The sequence below is a fragment of the Pleurodeles waltl genome, chromosome 10 (assembly GCF_031143425.1).
Source record: "Pleurodeles waltl isolate 20211129_DDA chromosome 10, aPleWal1.hap1.20221129, whole genome shotgun sequence".
NCBI lineage: Eukaryota > Metazoa > Chordata > Amphibia > Caudata > Salamandridae > Pleurodeles > Pleurodeles waltl.
This window is the reverse complement of record NC_090449.1, coordinates 89,031,601-89,051,977: the sequence shown is the minus strand read 5'-3', so window position 1 is coordinate 89,051,977 and position 20,377 is coordinate 89,031,601. Positions and strand designations below refer to the sequence as shown.

The window sequence follows — 20,377 nt, the reverse complement described above, 5'->3', positions numbered from 1 at the left end:
CAAGCGCAGCTCTGAGCCTTCACCATACAATTTCAGGAGCTCAAGCCAATAAAGACCGGAGCTTTGGGGCCGCCCCAGAAACACCAAGACATCATCCGTGTATAGGGACACTCTGTCCTCCTGGCCAATCCTCAACCTCCAACCGCTAATAAGTAGGTCACAGTGGAGGAGGCAAGCCAGCAGCTTGATGGCTAGGACAAACCCTGACGTGTTTCCCGCCTGATCGGGAAGGGATCTGATAGAATACCATTGACCCGCACCTGCGCCGAAGGGTTGTGGTACAGAAGATGGACCATGTTCCTAAACTGCGGGCCGAAGCCCATTTGCACCAGGACCTCCTCCAGAAAGTTCCAAGCCAGGGTGTCAAAAGCCTTGTGAAAGACCACCAGGAGGAGCGACAATCCGTTCCCCCCCAGTCTTTCCACTTGTGAAAGCGCCACCTGGACCCACCGTATACAGTTCTGATCAGCTGAAGATGCTTGATGAAACATGTTCTAAATACACAGGTGAAGAATAAAAGAGTAAACTCTTCTAAAACAAATAGTGAAAAGTAATTATTGTGGAAAGCTGTGTTTTGAACAGAATATCAATGGGAAGAAATGCACAAATAAAAAAGTTGCATATCAATATGAAGACATTTACAAATAAAAGAATTGCAGTGTCATACTTTGAAGTTATTGTTCATTTGAAGTTTCAAACAGTTCTAAACTTATGCACTGTGTTATGAAGAATGTGGATTTGTATTACTAAGTTCCTGATACAGATGTAGTCTGATAAGGAGTATAAAGAATATGAAACCAGATGATCTTAATTTCAATCACCCCACACAGGATCAGTTTGTGTGATCCCTATGCTCTTCAGGACACACCTGAAGCTTCATTGGCAACACTCACAAATAAGAATTATATACTGTAATATTTTAGGTTTTCCTTATCTTTCATGCTACCTAATCACTATCAATATTTATTTAGATCTTTGTATTTTTATCTCGCTATTCTGTTCCTGTTGTCTACTTCTGACCATCATGAAGCTACCCACAGTGGCATTAGGCGCTTCTTAACTTCATAAAACATGCCTCAAAACTAATTATTACCACTGAATCTACAATTATTTTGTTTTTCAGGTTGAACCGGGATGCCAAGCAAACTCTTGAGATGGACTGGTCGGATAAGGTCGAAGCCTATGACATCGATGACAAGTGTGGCAGATACAATAATCAAAGCACTGAAATCCAGTTTCATCATAACTCTTCAAAGTTTGAGGACTAGTAAGATATATACGTTGTCTATTGCATGTTCACAGTGAGTACGCTTGAATAACCTTAGGGTTTAAAACCATTCCTTCCTAAATTCAATTATGTCGTGATGCAAGCTTTCTACCATGTATCAGATTGTGTTTCACTCATGGGCTTGATGAGATTCATCAGGCCTTCTTTACAGTTGTCCCTTTCAGGCCGTACCTGAAGACATCACTATTGTAGCAGGCAATGCATATCGTGGCTTTTATTAATAGGGGTACTTGTTTTTCCTAAAAGTCCAGTGTCTTTTGATGTTTCTCCCTTAAAATTGTGAGGATATTTAGAATTTAAAAAAAACGTATTCATATTGATTCATATTGAATTTAAAGTGTACACACTGAATGGTGCTTTCTTTTATTCACTGCTATTTTTTAAAAGTTTACAGTTTTCAAGATTTCAAAATTTGAGTTGTCTTTCAAAAATTAAAAGCATTTTATTTCCCAATCATTATACAACATGTGATCTCAGAGTGCTTTTGGAGTGAAGCTTTGATGTTCACAAAGATGCTAGAGTTGAATCCCTGTTAAGTATAAATAGTTACCTAAAGCCAGCCTTTTTATGACCATTAAGAGTATTCTCAATAAACACCTAATAGGAATAAGTTTTACTTTTTTAAAAATGTAGCTTCCTTATATGACATGAAGTTTCCAAATCCTCATAATGCTTGGGGGACAGTGGCGGTATGCCTTCCTCAAAGTGGGTCAAACACTGTCTGTAGCGCTGTGCCAACAGGGGTGTTACCTTCATTTATTATGCCTGACTCCAGTAGGAAACACTTCTGCTTGGAGAATGCAATGGGACTGCCAGTTCTGGGCAGAGGCCCTTCTTAACTGATACCTGGGAGGTTGATTTCCCAAACTTTTCCCCATGTCTGGATCTTGACTTATTATGTTCCAGTGTTTCTTCAAGATTTTTCGAATCTCACCTCTTTGCATGCTGTATGTGAGGATTTGTCTTGTACATTACCCATTTGTTTTCTAAACATTGTTCTCTTTTTGTTATCAATGGTTCTGTAGATTTTTTCTCTTTAGCCCCTTGAGCATGTAAGAGCAGTCCAAAGAAAACATGGGAGCTACGCCATCACTGAAAACTCTATTAGGTACAACATTTGCGACTAGAGAACTATGATCATTTGGTCTGGAAAAGTAAAAGAGGCAGAGACAGAACACAAAACCTTTGCCAACCTGAATCCAAATACATTATCAGATTAAGGACAAAGACTCTGCATAACTTAACAATGATGACAAGCTTTGGGTACATTTAGAAAGGTCAACAGATCAAATGTAATTAATCAATATAATTAGGGTGACCTTTGAAGCTATATGGGTACTCTGCAGTATTTAATACACCACTTATGTTTTGGAAAATGAGAAAAATAAGCAGCCACTGAGGCCAATCTCTTAGGGACTATGATCTTTCCAAAAACGTTGTAAGATACAACACTGAAGTCGTTTATGATTTGAGAGATGGGTAACATGATGATGCTGAAACTAATAATGAGTGTCCTCAGTCGAAGAACAAAAATTGATCCCTTATTAAATGGATCAATGACTTTGAGGGGATATAGAATTAAATCACTGAGGTTGAATATGAATGCTAATAACAAACAGTTGGTTTTATAGTAAATTTTGTTAATATATGTGTTAAAAATTACAAGTCCTACAATGCACCATGACATGCAGAATGGATATGAGTACTAAAATGAGAGTAAAAAAGGAGTTACTTACCTAAAAAAAGACCAGGAGAAGCAAAACGTGTTTGTTGCTTGTTGGTAACTCTAAGGATTTACAATGTGTCTTAGTTCCTGGAGTGTGATATACACTGAATGTGTATAACTATATAAAAAACACTTATTATATAGAAACTAAGCTAGGTCCTAACTATAACTACTTAGTGGTGACCGCTACTTGGTAAGATAGTAATATAATATATATATATATATATATATATATATATATATATATATATATATATATATATATATTTATACCTAGTAGCTGTCACCACTAAGTAGTTATAGTTAGGACCTAGCTTAGTTTCTATATAAAAAGCGTTTTTTTACTTGCCTATATCTTTGGCTCCACTTGACGAATCTTCGCTAAACTGTCCATAAAAAGGTGCCACTCCCGTCAGCTTCTGCCTGGAACATTTTGGGGTGATCCATCCAGAGGGGCAGAGAAAAAGAGGGGTTCCAAAACACGTTTTCCCATTACATTTTCCAAAGGGATTTTGTACAGAGAGCAAAAACTACTGGATGGAATTACACCAAATTTGGCAGGAAGGTAGGTCCTGGTCCAGAAGGAGTGCTTTTTGTTTGGGTGTAATTCCGTTCAGTAGTTTCAGAGAAATTGAAGAAAATCCAAATTTGTATATCTAGGAAGATGATGGATTTGTGATCACTCCCGATCTCGAGCAGAGAGCTGATTGGCTGATAACACTTCCAACAACAGAAGTTGTTGCAGTGTTGTCAGCCATCTTGGGACTCAGCTGAAGCAGAGTGCCCCAAAAAAGTGAAAAATAAAGAACAGAGACCAGGGCACAAACCCCCTGACCTCTTAGTTCTGGTAGTGGGGTCCCAAAGGCACCCCCCCCCCCACTCCCCTCCGGGCTAAAAGGCTTTTTTTTTATTTTACGGACAGAGTCGTGGTGGATCAGCGGGTCCGCTTTAAAAGTTTAAAAAACAAATTAAGCACAGGCTCCCATGGTTCGTTACTATAATGCCCCCGGGTGGGCTAAATCCCTGGGAACCGCCACCTCCCTGGGGCTTATGAGTTTTATGCGGTGGCAAGCCCCCCCTGCTGCCCTGGGGACCACCACCTCTGCAGGGCAAATCTTAAACATGCTGGGGGGTGATAAATCTACTTAATGCGGGGGGCCTGTGGCCTCTCTGCGCCCCGGGGACCACTACCCCCGGGGTTGCACTGAATTTTGAGCACGGGCCTTAAAAAACTCTAACTTCCCTCTCATTTTCTTTCTCTCTTTCTGTCTCTTTTTCAATCAATTTCTCCCACTCACGCACCCACTTACAGATCCACTGACACCTTCATGCACTCACTGAAAAAAACAAAGGTTACAGGGACGTTATAGTTAGGAAACAGAATTTAAAAAACATAGAAATTCACTTAAAAAACAATGGCTACAGGAACATTATAGTTAGGCTCACCTTTCAAATGTACAAAACTATAGAAAACTATAGAAAGCAAGATTTTTGATGAAAAAACTGCATGGCGGCGGGCACGAGTTATAGTTAACCTAAGGCTCCAGTTGCAGTTACTTGAGGTAACTCTAATTATAACTGGTGAATTTCTATGGTTTTGTGCGTTTAAAATGTGAGCCTAACTATAACGTCCCTGTAATTTTTTTTTTTTAAGTGAATTTCTCTGTTTTAAAAAAATTCTATTTCCTAGCTATAACGTCCCTGTAACCTTTAGTTTTTTCAGTGAAAAAATAAAAAAATAAAATATATATATATATATATATATATATATATATATATATATACACAAATATATGTATGTATGTGTGTTTTCCTGTTAGAGCAGTAAGTGTTGCAAACAAAGACAACATGCAGTTCCAGTAGGTGGCAGAATAATACTACATAGCCTCGTTGCATTCACATCCAAGACTACGCGGTGACTCAGATGTACAGAGAAGAAGCAAGGACAGAACACTTACCACAAAATAGATGTGATTATCTCCCCTTTCATCCTGAAAAGACAGCGGACCCAATTTGAAACGTTTTCTGTATTAAAATGTGCACGTACAAAGCGCAGACTGGTCGATATTAGTAATTTATAGTCATTCTGCGGAATGACAACAAATGCAGCATTACTGTGGTTCAACTCTCCTAGCTGCACCAACGTAAACAGCTCATTAAAAAGTTAAAAATAATATAAAAACAAAAAGCAAGAAATGCATTTTCCCACAGATTACTGACGAATCTAGTTAGTGCTTGCAATAATCTAAAAAACACTCTCTCTACGCAAGGTAGGGCTGTTTTGCGCTCGTGAGGGCCTCAATATTTTTGACACGATATGTTCACACAATATTTCTGTTTCGATATTCTGTGATTGATCCGGTTTTGGGAGTTCATGTGTGAGGGGTTTGTGCGCACTGCAGAAAAAGTGAACACAGAGAGTGGGAACCATTTAACCTCCCCTGAAGCATTGTGCACATCTCTACTCACTAGGGCTGCAATGCCAAGTGACTCCGCTTTTGCCTTCGTCTGCAGAGGAGGAGTGTTTGCTGCCGGGAGAAAGGAGCTGCTGTACCCATAGCCCATTGTAGTAGGCTCATAAAGCAGTAAAGGCAGGGCACTCGAGTACCTCAGGTCCATACGTGAGTAGCTCATCCAGTCCAGGTTTTTCTTCCATTACATTTTGGGACTTGTAGTTCTGATTTAATGAGGCGTAAACTGGGACTACAATTCTCAGAATGGCAAGCATAACCCTGGACTAGATGAGCTACTCACGATTGAACCTGTGGAATTTGAGAGCTCACTAAGGGCTGTCGATGTCCTGATACTTGCGGGCAGTACAGGAGGTTATCATATTCGAACAAGCATTGGCAAAGCCTATAGTTTCCGCCTGTGTGTAATATATGCAGCGCCTCTGGGATTACTGTGGCTGGATTGGGGCCCCTGTACTAGATAGATAAATAAATAAATGAAGGTGTCTACTACCAGCAGAGACCAGCACAAGGTGCCACGTCCCAGCACATGTGACTCTCCACAAGGTCCGTGTTCCGTCGAGGAGGCACCAATTAACTTGTCTGTGTAAACCAGAGCACAAGCAATACCCTTGTCCATCATGGGACAGATGTGTAAGTGGCCACCGCCATAACAGAGGGAAACCACTGAAGTGCAGCATGCACAAACAACTAAATCAGTCTAAAAGTTCAATTCAAAAGTTAACAAAGTACAGTTACCTTAGCAATCAGACCCCAGACAGCAAGGCTACTACCATTGACATCCAAGGATTGGAATTAGTGCTGCATAGTCTGTTAGTGAGTTATCCGCGTATTAGTTCTGCCATGGGGATGATCAGGTGAATGTTATGTGCAGAGAGGGCAGGGGTGATTATATGCACTTTCTTTACTTTGCAGTCCAAGTGGCTAGGCAGTCTCCTCTGTTCACCAATTTGAAGTGAATCTTGGCAGGGTGGTTAAAAGCAGCAAAGGGCAACCAACGGAGGGAGTGGAGGGTGAAAAGAGCAGAGGACAAGGGAAGGGGCAAGTGAAATTTATGGGGCAAGCAATGGAGGGATGGGCTCGGTAAAAGCTGCCCCGGGGCAAGCAACAGAGGGAGGGGGTCGGGCGAAAGCATGTCCCACCTTTCATGGACAGCAGGAGGGCACGATATTTGTGCTTAAATCGATTGTGTGCAAGCATCTCATTTGCACTTGCCAAGTTTTCTCTGTCGCTTAGCTTTTGAACAATATATGTTTTTTCCCAGATCTGCAACAGTGCACGTAGATGAAAAACATTTCAGAATCAGGCTTTGTCTCTTTTTCCCAGAAATTATGATATCCAGCAATGTGTCTCCTAAGTAAACATTTGCTGCAGATTTTAGGGTGGTGCAGTATACTTTTCTAAGGTCAGCTCCACTGTGATTAGTATACGTTGTAGTTGCTGAAAAAGTGTTACTTAGGCCCATACTTAAAGAAAAATGATGCAGCACGACGCTGCGCCAAAATTGGCAGTTCTGTGCTCTGTCATTTTCAGAACACAGGGATGCGCCGTATTTAATTGAATACAACCCATACCTGTGTTGTCTCCTTGGCTGGCGCTAAATAGAGCTGCCAGGCACCAACGCAGGCATCCTTGGACCATTGTGCAAGGATGTCTGCGTTGAGGGGTTTGATTGTTTATGTGTGGGTAGGTGTCCCTTCCTGCACATAAACAATCACTAATGGCAATTTGGCACTTCTATGTGTGCTGCAGAATGCAGCACACACAGAAGTGCCAAAGCATCATTTTGAAATGATTGTTTATGTGCAGGAAGGTTCTTCTTCCTGCACATAAACAATCTTGTCTGGCATTTTGCTCTTTAAACGAGGAGGAATAAAAGTATTTCTCCTCATTGCGCCTTACTAACACCACCGTTAAATTTTGGCACTGCCTCCGGTTTACAAAAACTTGTAAATCTGAGGCAGCGTCAAAATGCAATGGGTGTTGCTGTGGCACGCCCACAGCAACACCCATTGCAAGCCCCTTCTACGCAAAGGGTTGCATGTGAAGGAGCCATATTTACAAGGCTTAACACCACCTTGTAAATACAGCTAAGGGCATTGCGTCACCGGAGCGTCACGAAAAATGATGCTCCGGTGGTGCTAGGGGCTCATAAATATGCCCCTTAATTTATTTTCCTGTATCTGGTATGAAGGTAAGCAATCATCTGTCATCTGGCCCACCATGTCCCTGAAGAGTATGGCAGATGCATGCATGGGACTCTCTATGAGCCACGCACCAAACGTCATAGGTCAACAAACTCATGGAACTCAGCTCGATACCCGCAGGCCAGATTTTACTTAGAGATACTATTGCAGGTAAATACTAATGTATTTCAGATGTTGAGCAGTGTAGAATGTTAACAAACAGCATTTTGACCTCTGGAGGTCGTCTTTGTTCTTGCACCCATATACAGGCTTGTTTCAAGGAATATTCATAGTTTTTTAGTAAAATATCAAATCAGAACACAAAACGGTTGTAAAAAACACAAAATGCCCCCACTTGGCCTCCATTTTAATTTGAGACTTTCATATGAAAAAGGCCCAAAGTGTGAGCAAGCAAGGATTATGAGGTCAGTTTTTAACTAGGCAGGGCAGTTTTAGTGAAAAACGATTAGTCTGGAGATGAGTGCCTTGAGCAGGATTAAGATCTGTTGCACGCGCATCAACCTTCCAAGCATTTATGATTGACAGGTCCTCTTAACACCGTCATAAAACTGAAGGCAAAAAGAGAACCCTTGTTCTGGCTGTCAAAGGAAAATGCCACACTAGTGGGTATGTTACATCTTTTCATAATGATCTTGATCAAGTGGTGTGGCTACCATATATATATATTTATTTTTGCAATTGTATGTTGCGTGAACTTAACCTGAAGGTATTGGAGTGCTTTAGATTAGTACCAATTATGTTACACAGGAACACATACATTTTTTGGTAGGCATAGGGAGACTAAGTGATTTGCCCAGAATCACAGGATGTTGAGCCCTCGCCAAGACTCGTACCTGGTTCCCCAGCTCCGAAGTTGGCAGCACTGGTCGTTACGCCACAACCTCTCCCCTATCCTTTACTGAAGAAACTGGTCTAATAAGAGAAGCCAGAGTTACTTGAGTTAGTCTTTTGTTACTGAAGCAACATGCTCTTGGAATGGTTTAAGGGTCTTACATCAGACAGCTACAAGCACTTACTTTTTTTTACCAAATTTCTTTTACTCTGTGTGCAGCAGAGCAACCTCACTAGTGAGAGAATGCCAACAAGATTTACATCGGGGTGTAATGGGTGCACATGGAAACAACAGTGCATTGGACCCACGTGGGGTGCCAAAGTTCATTGAGTAGGGTGGTTGCTCTTGCCTCAGCAGAGCTGTTATACAGAATGGTTGGCCATTGCTGCATGGACAATAGGCGACCTGCTTTAATACCACTTTAATAGTATTGGCCAGTGAAGCAGGTAATGTGGGATAGCTGCTGCAACAGCACTTCTACATGATAGATGGCCACTTCAGCAGGAAGTGATGCCATGAGTTACTGCCTTGGGCATATTCAGTGTTGCAAATTTGGTTACTCCACCTTGGCACCTACCATGAATTTCTTTTTAAAATGTTTTACCCCCTACAATCTACTTCCACCCTTAATATGTTCAGTCAAACAATAAGAATGTAAAGCCCTCCAATATCTCCGGGTGGTGTTTGTGCTGTTTAACAGTGCTAGAAAAAGGGGCAAAGCAAGGTCAAGGGGGGAGGAGGGAATCTGAGGGGAAGTAGAGGATCTGTATACAGTAACAAGATTTTAGCAGGGGAAAGCAGCAATGGGCGGGAGGTGTTGGTGGGGTAACAGCAGAGGGGGACTAAGGGCCAGATGTAGCAAAACGGCAATTTGCGACTTGCAAATTGCGAGTCCCTGCGACTCGCAATTTGCAAGTCGCAAATTGCTATGCAGTACGGTGTCTCAGACACCGACTGCGACTTGCTATGGGGTCGCAATGACCCACCTCATGAATATTCATGAGGTGGGTCGCAAATTGCGGCCCCATAGCGAGTATAGGCACTCGCTAACATGGAGGCCTGCTGACGTCAGCAGACCTCCATGTTCGTGACCTGCTTTTAAATAAAGCAGTTTTTTTTTTTTTAAGTGTAGCCCGTTTTCCTTACAGGAAAACGAGCTGCACTTAAAAAAAAAACGAAACCTTTAGTTTCGGTATTTTTTCAGGGCAGGGAGTGGTCCCTTGGACCACTCCCTGCTCTGAAAAAATATTTTTGGGTCCAGTCACAAACTGGAAGGGGTCCCATGGGGACCCCTTCCAATTTGCGAGTGGGTTACCATCCACTTGAAGTGGATGGTAACTGTGATGCCATTTGCGACCGCGCACGCGGTCGCAAATGGTATTGCATCCCACTGCGACTCGCAAATAGGAAGGGAACACCCCTTCCTATTTGCGAGTCGGAAATGCATATTGCGAGTCGGTAACGACTCGCAATATGCATTTCTGCATGGCAAACCCACGTTTGCGACTCGCAAACGGCGATTTTCGCCGTTTGCGAGTCGCAAATGGTTTGCTACATCTGGCCCAAGGTGATTTACGGGAAGGTGCAAAAAATTATGATTAAAAATTAAGTCCCTCTGCAGGCACACGGGGTAGGGAAGGTGACAACAAGCTAGGAGGAGAGAGAGAGAGAGAGACAGCCTGCAAATGCACGCATACGGATTGCTTGTCATAAATGGAACAAAAGTACCTTCACAGTGAGTAGCTAGTGGAAGGAAACTATCCAGTAGCCAATGTCCTTTGAGCAGAAGCTGTACTTGGTCCAGGCTCCACAAGACAGCATGGACAGCAAAGAGGAGCAGGAAGTGAAAGCAGATGATGTGCTGGTCAATCAGAAGCATGTAAATAGCGCAATGCTTGAACAAACAAATGGTAAGTTTAGGAAGTAAGGGATGGGTTCTAAGCCCCTTCTAAGATTTTTTTTTTAATACAAGAGACTTCACAAGCACAGCACAAGCGCTGTGCAGGCAAAATCTAAAAATGTCCTGACTTCAGGGAAGATGTTATTTTTGCCAACTCCGATCACTGACAGGTTATCGGAAACAGAAAAATTGAGTGGACATAGGCCCTCATTCTGACCCTGGCGGTCGGCGGAGAGACGGCGGTCGGACCGCGAACAGACCGGCGGTATTAAAAATGGCATTCTGACCATGGCGGTCCCCGCCGCGACCGACCGCTACTTCTCCACTCCGACCGCCACGGCGGTCATGACCGCGGGGCTGGAGTTTGCGCACTCCGGCCCGGCGGTCGTCCCAAGACCGCCAAGGGTATTATGACCCTGCCTACCGCCGCGGTTTCTTGCGGGCGGGAACCGCCGTGCGAACCATGGCGGTAAGCACTATCGGGGCCAGGGAATTCCTTCCCTGGCACTGATAGGGGTCTCCCCCACCCCCCACTACCCACCCGAGTCCTCACCCCACACCCTCCACCCCCCTGCCACCCCCCAGAGGTGGTACGAACCCCCTCCCCACCCCCACCCCGACATGCACATACATGTACCCCGACATGCACACACCCCCAACATGCACATATACACACCCCCTACACACACATACACAACGGGGACACATACCCGCACACATACATGCCGACATGCGCACCTGCCGAACAGCACACATTACCCATAGACACAGCAGCACCCCCCGCCCGCATACACGCACTCACACACCCCCTCTACACACTCACACGCACACCCCCATGCATGCACACATCACACAACACCCCCCCACCCCCTCCCCTCACGGACGATCAACTTACCTTGTGCGTTGGTCCTCCGGGAGGCGACGGGAGCCATAGGGACGTGACCGCCAACAGAAGACCGCCAACAGAAGACCGCCACACAGAAATGTGGGTCGTAATTCTGTGGGCGGTGTTCTGCTGGCGTGGCGGTGGAGGTTGACCAGTCTCCACTTTCCCGCCGACCGCCAGTGTGGCTGCTGGCGGTTTTCCGGCGGAACGCTCCCAGCGGTCAGAATGCGCACAGCGGCACACCGCCGCGGTCGGCGGTCTTCACCGCGGCGGTAACTCGGCGGTCTTGCGAAAAGACCGCCAAGGTCAGAATGAGGGCCATAATATTGTGTCAAAAATATTGAGGACCAAAATATTGAGAAGGTAAGTGCAAATGGGTAAATATATATAGTCAATGCACATATATTTGGAGTTATATATAGCAAAACTTTGCTTACGTGTAGAATCTTACCTTCATGATATTTGTATTCCCGATATTCTTGACACAATATTATGGCTCACAATATTTCTTTTTCCATTATTCTGTCTAAATATCTCCAAAACCATAGAAAAGATCATTGCTTCCTTTTAATCTGTGCAAAAACAACAAGGTGATGGATAAATTGCTTGAATTAATCTCAGCCACTGGCAATTGCTCTGGCTCGATCCCAGTCCATTGTTTTTCGGCTCACCGTGCCACCTCAGTTTGGACTCAGCCATATGCAAATCAGTCAGATTGGGTTGCGGCCATTACCAGTGGCTGAGATTAATTCAAGCCTTCCATCCATCACTGTTTTTGTATACGTATTGTGTCACCCTAAGTGGGACGGGTATGCCCAGATGTGGGTCCTGTGCACACTGTGTCACTGGAACTAAGCTGTACCCAGCTGATAAGCCAATAACTAAGGTGAAACAGGTCCTGGGATGCCTGTGTTCTGGTTCAGGAGGGAGGACCTGGCTTGGCAGTTCGGACTGGACTGTTCCTTTCTGGAGCAGGGTGAACAGTGTGATTTTGCTTATGGTTGGGTCCAAACTGAGGTGACGTGGTATGCAAAATAATGATGGATTGGAATGCGGCTCTAAGTGATTACCAGACATTATTTCAAGCATTCCATCCATCACATTTTTTGTATTCTTATCCTTTTAATCTGTAGCGCAGCTGTACACAATAGGACTTTGTGGTCAGATTCATACCTATTTTCAGGACAACAGACGATTATGGATTAATTTCAGTTTACATTAATTGTATGTTTATTTAATTTATGTGGACATTCAGAAAATATTGCATGGATTCTGGTTTCCGGAATAAGTGTTGGACACTCTTGATCTACGGTCATCCTTTTCACAACACGGCGTTTTGTGTGTCATGTTGTTTCATCCATCTGTGACACAACATCTTTTATATATTTTTCACTTTACATCCTTAGCTATTGGAAGGACGAGGATGAGTGAGCAATGTGTAACACAGCAGTACAAATATTTGTGACGTTTACATGTCTAACAGCTCCATCCCCCAATAAATGCAAAATGCTGCAATATCCTAATTGTGATGCAGACCTTGATGTGTCTAGAACCTCTGTTGTGTCAGAGGGCCATGCAAATATTTCTGAAAAAAAATAAAGGTTGAAGTAACGTTATAGTTAAGTGAAATTTTCAGTTTTAAACTCTAAAAACCACTGAAATTAACCAGTTATAGTTAGAGTTATCTCAAATAACTATAACGTGTGCCCTAAAGTAACTATAACTCATGCAAACCCATGCACATGCATGCATTGATATTATCAATGAGGTCAAAGAAGATGTCATGAGTGATGTAATATCTAGGGTAATTAGCAGTGTACGACGAGGCACAAGTTATCATTACCTTAGGGCACAATTTATAGTTACTTTAGATAACTCTAACTATAACTGGTGAATTTCAGTTTTTTAGTTTAAAACTGAACATTTCACCTAACTATAACTTTACTTTAACCTTTGTTTTTTTTCAGTGAATTTCTAGGTTTTTTTTACCATGAAGAAATATTTAATTACCTTAAGATAATCCAACCCTCGTATGCAGCCAACGCTCGGCATGCATCCAGGCCCTGTGACCAACCACTTGCATGCAGTCAAACTCCCATTGTGCACTGCCAAATTCCGTGTGCAGTGAAGGGTTCGCTTTGTACAGCGGGGAGGTTGGCCACATGGCCCCCCCCCTCAAACCTATTAAAGCCTTGGGGACTCCATCCCCCCAGCCACTAATTAAAATTAAGGGGAGGGGATATGTGGCACCCTCTCCTGGGGCTGATTTCGGCCCACCTGGGCTTGGCTCATTTTGGGAGGATGGGGACGCTAACCCCCAAGGGCCACTTTTGGCCCCTGAGGACCCCATCTTCAGGGACCTGGCAACATATATAAGGGGCAGAGGGCACGTGGCCACACTCCCCAGGCTAATTTTGTTCCCAGGGACCCATCACCTGGAGCTCAGCCAACAAAAGGTGGACGCCTACCCAGGGCACCCACTACACTTTCATTGTGTGATCTAAGGGAAGCCCTAAAACCCCTGAGGCTCCAGCTGGCTCCCTGCATCCAGTGCGAGCCAGCATTGATCCCATCCACAGGGGGCAGCTAAAAATGCTGCTCCCAATGGGCAGGAACAATCTTATAATCTCTCATTTTTTCAAGCTCCCGCCCCCCTGTGAGTGAACGTTGTGATTGCTCTCACTTGGTGGGATTGCAATTGCTCCTGCCAAACAAGAGCAACACAGGTTCCCCTGTCTGCGCCAGTGTGGGCAGGGAAACCGCTATGTCTTGGGTGTGGGCACCCCAGGACATAGCACATGACCCAACCCTGGGATAGAGGCCCCCTCCTCTATTCATACATGGCTAGGCCCCAGGGGATGGCCCAGGATGGGGGCCGCATGCCCTATCTCCCTTTTTTACATGGATTAATCCTGGTTGATAGGTACCCTGGGGCTGAAAGGAGCCTGGTATGAGGGCAGCATATTCCTCTCCCCTTTTCTGATTACAGCTAGGCCCCGGGCAATGGGGTACCCAGGGACAAAATAAGGCTGTAGACAGGGGCTATTTGTCCCTCTCCCGGGTTGCCTGCATGTGGGAAGCTGACCTGGCCACAGGGCCTGTCCACAGGCCAGGCCCTGCGGCCAACACCCCGGCCATGCACCGCATGGGGTTGGCTGCATGTGTCGGGCTGCAGCAGGCACTGTGATCAAACCCACGGCGTGCATGGCCTTTGACCGTGTTTGGCATGGGGTTGGCAGAATGCGGGGCATTGGCCAAAGGGCCTGGATCCTGGCCAGGTCTTGCAGCCAGCTTCCTGCCACACACTGCCTAAGGCTGTCCACAGTGTGGGGTTGGCTGCATGCGTGGGGTTGGCCGCAAGCACTGTGGTCAAACCCACACCCATAAAGGCCTTCAACTGTGTGCAGTGTAGGGTTGGCTGCATGTGGAGGTTGGCCACAGGGCCTGGATGCTGGCTAGGCCCTGCAGACAACTACCTGCCGTCAACGGTGTGGTGTTGACTGCATGCTGCAGTTGTTCAAAGGCCATGCGCGGCAGCGATAGGATTAACATTTGGTAATTAACTATTATTTTACATTAAAAACCATAGAAATTCACTGAAAAAAAACAAAGATTATAGGGGCGTAATAGTTAGGAAATAGCATTACAAAAGTAGAAATTCACTGAAAAAAACAAAGGTAACAGGAGCATTATAGTTTTGTTCTGATTTTCCACACACAAACCCATAGACACTAGTTATACATATTTCAAGAAACTATAACTCATGCCCTCAGGTAAGTATAAGTTGCACCTTCACAATGCACTGCTAATTACCCCACATCAGTCATGACATCTTCTATGACATCATTGATAATATCACTGCAACATTTCCAATAAATTATTGATGACAAACCAGTGCATGGTTGGGTCGTGAGTTATAATTACCTTAGGGCACAAGGTATAGTTTCTTGAGATAACTCCGGGGGGAAATTCTAAGATAAGGAATCTGCAACTAGAATATGTCTCTTCCAAATAATTTGTTACTGAAGGTAAATAACTTGTTCATTAGGCTTCTGTATAATCATACTAAATAATTATATAATTGGTGGAAGTATGTTGCCTGTAAATTTTGTGTATTTGGATATAGTGTGTAGATGGCCAGAACTGGCCACGAGACCCCGTCATTACTGGGGGGACCCAATCTAACGTTTTCAATAACGTGTGGAAAGGGTGCCTTGGAACCTATTTTGATGTTCCTGGTATGTTCATCGTATTTCTAAGTAATTGTATGGTCTGTATTGTGCTGGTGTGTTAGCCACTGTGTATGTGTGAAATGTGTTTGTATTAGAATCAAATGCGGGATAATTGAACCATGAATAAAATGTTTCTGTTCTGTATGCATTATGTGTCAGAACCGCAAATGTAACATCTCCACCCCCATTAGCAATTAAAGGTTGTGTGACAGCATGTCTATAATTTACTGGAATTACTACTGGTTGTTCCATTTTAAATTGAATTCAGAGAAGAAACACCAAATGGGGTATCCTTTTAAGGTTCAAGCTTGAGTGACCCACAGCCTAATATAGGTGCTACCTATAGCTGAGGAGGATTTTCCCTAACACCACAGATGTCTCTGTACAAAGGTGAATAGGGTACCTTAGGCCTTGTTGGACTTTTTGCCTTACGCAGGGTCATCCCCAGTCTTTTTGCCTCCTTCCTCCTGGTTTTTCTGACCTCTCGCTGTTGGCTCTAGGACTCCGAGCACTTTATCACTGCTGACCAGTGCTAAAGTGCAGGTGCTCTCCCGTCTAAAGTTGGTATGATTGGCTTATACCTAATTGGCATATTTAATTTACCTATAAGTCCCTTGTACAGTGGTATCTCTATACCCAGAGCCTCTAAATTAAATACTACTAGTGGGCCTGCAGCGCTGCTTGCGCCACCCACTGAAGTAAACTTTCAAAACCTGTCTCAGGCCTGCAAGCGCAGGGCCTGTGTGTGCAGTTTTCTGCCACAGGGACCTGGCATCTAAACTTCCTTGCCAGGCCCAGGACTCCCCTTTTACTACATGTAAGTCACCCCTAAGGTACGCCCTAGCTAGCCTTATGGCAGGGTGCCATGTATGTAGAAAGGCAGGACATGTGCCATATTACATGGCCTGTCCTGGTAGTGACAAACAGCCTAACTTGGTGTCTCACTGCTGTGAGTGCTGCCTTCTCATAGGATTGCATTAGAAATGCCCTGCCTTATGTGTAAAGGGTATTGTCTGATTTATGAGGGGTAGCGTAGGCATGTTTGGTATGGTTGTGATGGTGATAATAAATACTGCTTACTGGTGTGGGTGTATTTTTTACTACTATCACAGAAATGCCATTTCTAGAAAGTGCGCATTTATCTGTGCTTATGACTCTGGTGTTTTTTTGCAGCTTGACTCAAATCCACGTCTGGGCAGAGTGACAGTTGGGGCTTTGTGCATACTTTTCAGACAGCCTGTACACAGGGAGGGTGGAGGTTTCACAGAGGTGCATCTGCATACTGAATAGTGTTCCTGGGCTGAGAGAAGGGAGAGGCGGGGCACACCTGCATTTGTAAAGACTGTGCCCTGGCCTCACACAATAGGGTCGTTAACCCCCCACTGATGTTTGGAGCCTGTGCTGAAAGGAGAGAGAGGGCAATCCCAGAACCAGTTGTAACTGGCTGGAACCTCCTCTCCCTACCATTGTAAAACATTGTAAGAACTGACTATAAGTACAGGGGAATTTTCACCACAATTTGGAGACTCTTGGAATCATCTTGGAACTGGACACCAAAGGCTGAAAGGACTCACCAGGAACTTCCATGGACTGCTGCTGCTGTTCTGACCTGTGACCTGCCTGGTCACTGTGAAGGACTTGCCACTTGCTGCCTTTCCCTTGTGCTGGCCTGTAGCTGGGCCCTCCACCTGAGGACCTTGTCTTAAGATTCTGCTCCCCAGGGGCAGGGTGCTGTGGCCCCTGACCCCTGCATCCATTTCTTCACGAGGGGTGCTTCTCCGTGGTTGCGGCTGCCATAGCACTGATTGCAGCGTGCTTATGGAGCCTTGGGAGCACGTAGGCTCCTTGCTGCATTGTGCCCCTTTAAATAAGATCACCTCAGCGGCTTGGGAAGCTGGAAGAACACTCACGCACCGCATCGGGTGCAGGCGAGTGTCTGCTCGGGCCCCAGGAGGGGTCCGATCTCCTTGTGGCTTCACGGCAGGACCAGGGGAAGGCGCGGGGAGTGCCCCCTTCCCCCTGGCCTCTGCGTTAGGAGCAGGACGCTCCTTTTCTGCTGTTAGGAAAAACGGGCATTATTGTGCCCCCCCCCTTGGTGGAAGGGCCAGTGGAGGCCCGGGGGGGCCCCCAGAGATCGCGTGTCCCGGGAGGGGCCTGTCCTTAAACCGGAGGGGATGCGTGGTGCCCCCTCCTGCTCTAAGTTGTTTTTGCTGGCTTTGGCCCCCCTCGTGAGGGCCGGTTGAGGCCCTGGGGGAACTCCAGCAATCACGGTCCCCAGAGGGGCCTGTCTATAAAAGAGAGGAGGTGCATGTCGCCCTCCTCTGACCCCAGAGTATAAGGGAGGCCCCTGTTTTGCGCATAGGAGCGCCGGGGGCCCCATTGTTCGCCTTCTAGGCACTGGAGGTGCCTTCATCCAACCAGGTACTGTTTAAAGGACCAATATAGTTGCAATCCAAAGTTCTTTCTACAGACTTTTGTTTGATTCATATATTACCTACCTGTGTTTGATGTTTTTACATATGTGTTTGCAAATGTTCCTTTTATGGACATGCTTGCTAATATGTTTTTCTAACTTGCCATGTGTTTTCTAATGTTCCTACTATGGGCATTTTAAGATATTCTTATGACAAGTGCTGTGATGTAATAACGTGTTTTCCTGACTACTGCTTATGTTGCAGAATACTGAGTAACCTGTGTGTTATGTGTGACTACTGCTAGGTTGCAGAGTAACTAATGTGTAACGTTCTGACAACTGCTAAGGTAGCAGGATAGTACTGATATGTGATGTTTGGTCTGATACTTGCCTTGTGTACAATACAGTATATTTTCATATAATCTGGTGTTGTGTTTCCTTTGTGGTGGGGATATTGCGTCACGTGTGTTGTGTATGTTGTGCAAACGCTTTACACATTGCCTCCAGGTTAAGCTTGACTGCTCGCGCCAAGCTACCAAGGGGGTGAGCAGGGGTTATCTTGGACGTGTAACTCCCTTGCCCTGACTAGAGTGGGTAAGTTCTGCCTGGCTGAGATGCATACCCTAGCCAACCAGAAACCCCATTTCTAACAGGCCTACTCAAGGGAACTACTCAGGAGATCCATTAAATAATACCTGCCCTTGATACGTTTGTGGTGCCATGTTATGTGGTTCTTACTTTGGTAATAAGGACTGCATGTTTAGGACGGCAGTTCCACGGAGTGTGGAAGACTGAGTGCAGCCCACATTGCTTGATAGCTGTCGGCCTAACTCCTGGCTAGCTTGCCGTGCCTCAGCCAAACTCCAAACCTGTTGAGGTGAAAGGTGATTGTGACAACCTAAACCAGACACTCTGACTAATACTTTTTAAACATGCTATAGATCTACATAATATTAATCACGTTATGAGACTTCATTCACTATATTCTCTTCATGGAATTACTTTTTTCTAACACTGGTTCTCAAACAAACGTTCCCACTGTCTTTGTTTCACTGTGCCTCTCTCTTTTTTTTCCTCTCCTAGAGGGTACCTCACGTACTAATACTGCCACTTACTTACTATAATTTTTCAGTGTAGTATTTACCATCACTCATTTCATTATTTCAATCTTCCATTAAATTTTCTTAGGCACTTTCCAATTTGCCTGCTGAGTGCTATCTTTGCTCAATTATTGCTATTAATTCCATTATCTACCTAGTATTTACTTTGTTTTAGTAATCTAATCATATACTTTTTGTTTTATCTCCCCATTCTACTGCTTTACCATATACTTAAAATATGGACAGATACCGTATTGTCTCTCTCTTCTACTTATTAAACACAAACTTTTAGAAATGGCTGCCGTAGTTTTTCATCCTTATCTCATCATCTCCACATTTCTATTTTAACTTTACGTTATCAACCCCTTACATGGTGTAGCAAGGTCACATGACTGATGCATATGACAAGGCATGACCAACCCTTGTCATTTAGCTATTTTTATTGTATTGGCCAGTAAATAGATCCTTTTAATAGTACTACAATGACTATTAAGATATAACCAAATCATTGGATGACTAATATGTGATAAAAACTATTTCCTTCATTAGGATTTCATTGAACATTATACATATCCTAAGATGGCTGTTGTGTTTCTTATGCGAAGTCACGTGACCTCTTGTTGGCAGTCTTATCAAAGCGGCTCCCTTAGTTTTCTTCTTAAATTAGTTCTATCAGGACCTTTTACATTAAAAATAGTATCAATATTAATCCATTTGGGTCTCAAATTCAACTAGATTTCTATTTTGAAACTTATAATACTCGTTTGGACTGTATATATATATATATATATATATATATATATATATATATATATCTGTGTGTGTGTGTGTGTGTGTGGTCCGCTGTGTTTGTTTCACGAAGTCATATGACTTTGCTAACGTTTTTTGGACACAACTAATTTTTTTTTCCGAGCTGCCCACAGAGTACCACAGGAACCACTTGGTTAATGTTGCCATCTCTGACCTCAGAGGTCACACCTGTTCTTGATTATTCTGAGGTACATTTGCCGTCCTACGTCTCAATTTGGCATGATAATATACGTTTTAAGTGCTGATGCATAGGCAAATCTCCCCTTGCGGTTCTCTTTGTTTTCTCATTTCAGATGATTAATGCTCTTTTTTAGCCTTGTAAGACCTCATTAGTCATGCATTTACTTTCCTACACCGAATTGCCTCGAGTTCTATGATTCCTTAAAACCGCACTTTATTTTTCACAGATTCAATTATAGTACCGGACGGTATACATAATAATTTTGGGTACCTCTCAAAATTATTTTCCTTTATCCTTCGCACCTATCATTTAGCCTCATACAAGGCACATG

The 20,377-nt window shown here is 44.1% G+C and overlaps 1 protein-coding gene across 1 annotated transcript in view; it reads left to right on the top strand.

The window, feature by feature from the left end:
• TEKT4 (tektin 4) overlaps window positions 1–20,377 on the top strand; it is a 79,157-nt gene that overhangs the window by 43,120 nt on the left and 15,660 nt on the right. Inside the window, exon 3 of the mRNA XM_069209827.1 lies at window positions 1,124–1,267. Coding sequence (XP_069065928.1) covers window positions 1,124–1,267 — 144 coding nt within the window. The remainder of the gene's footprint in view (window positions 1–1,123; window positions 1,268–20,377) is intronic.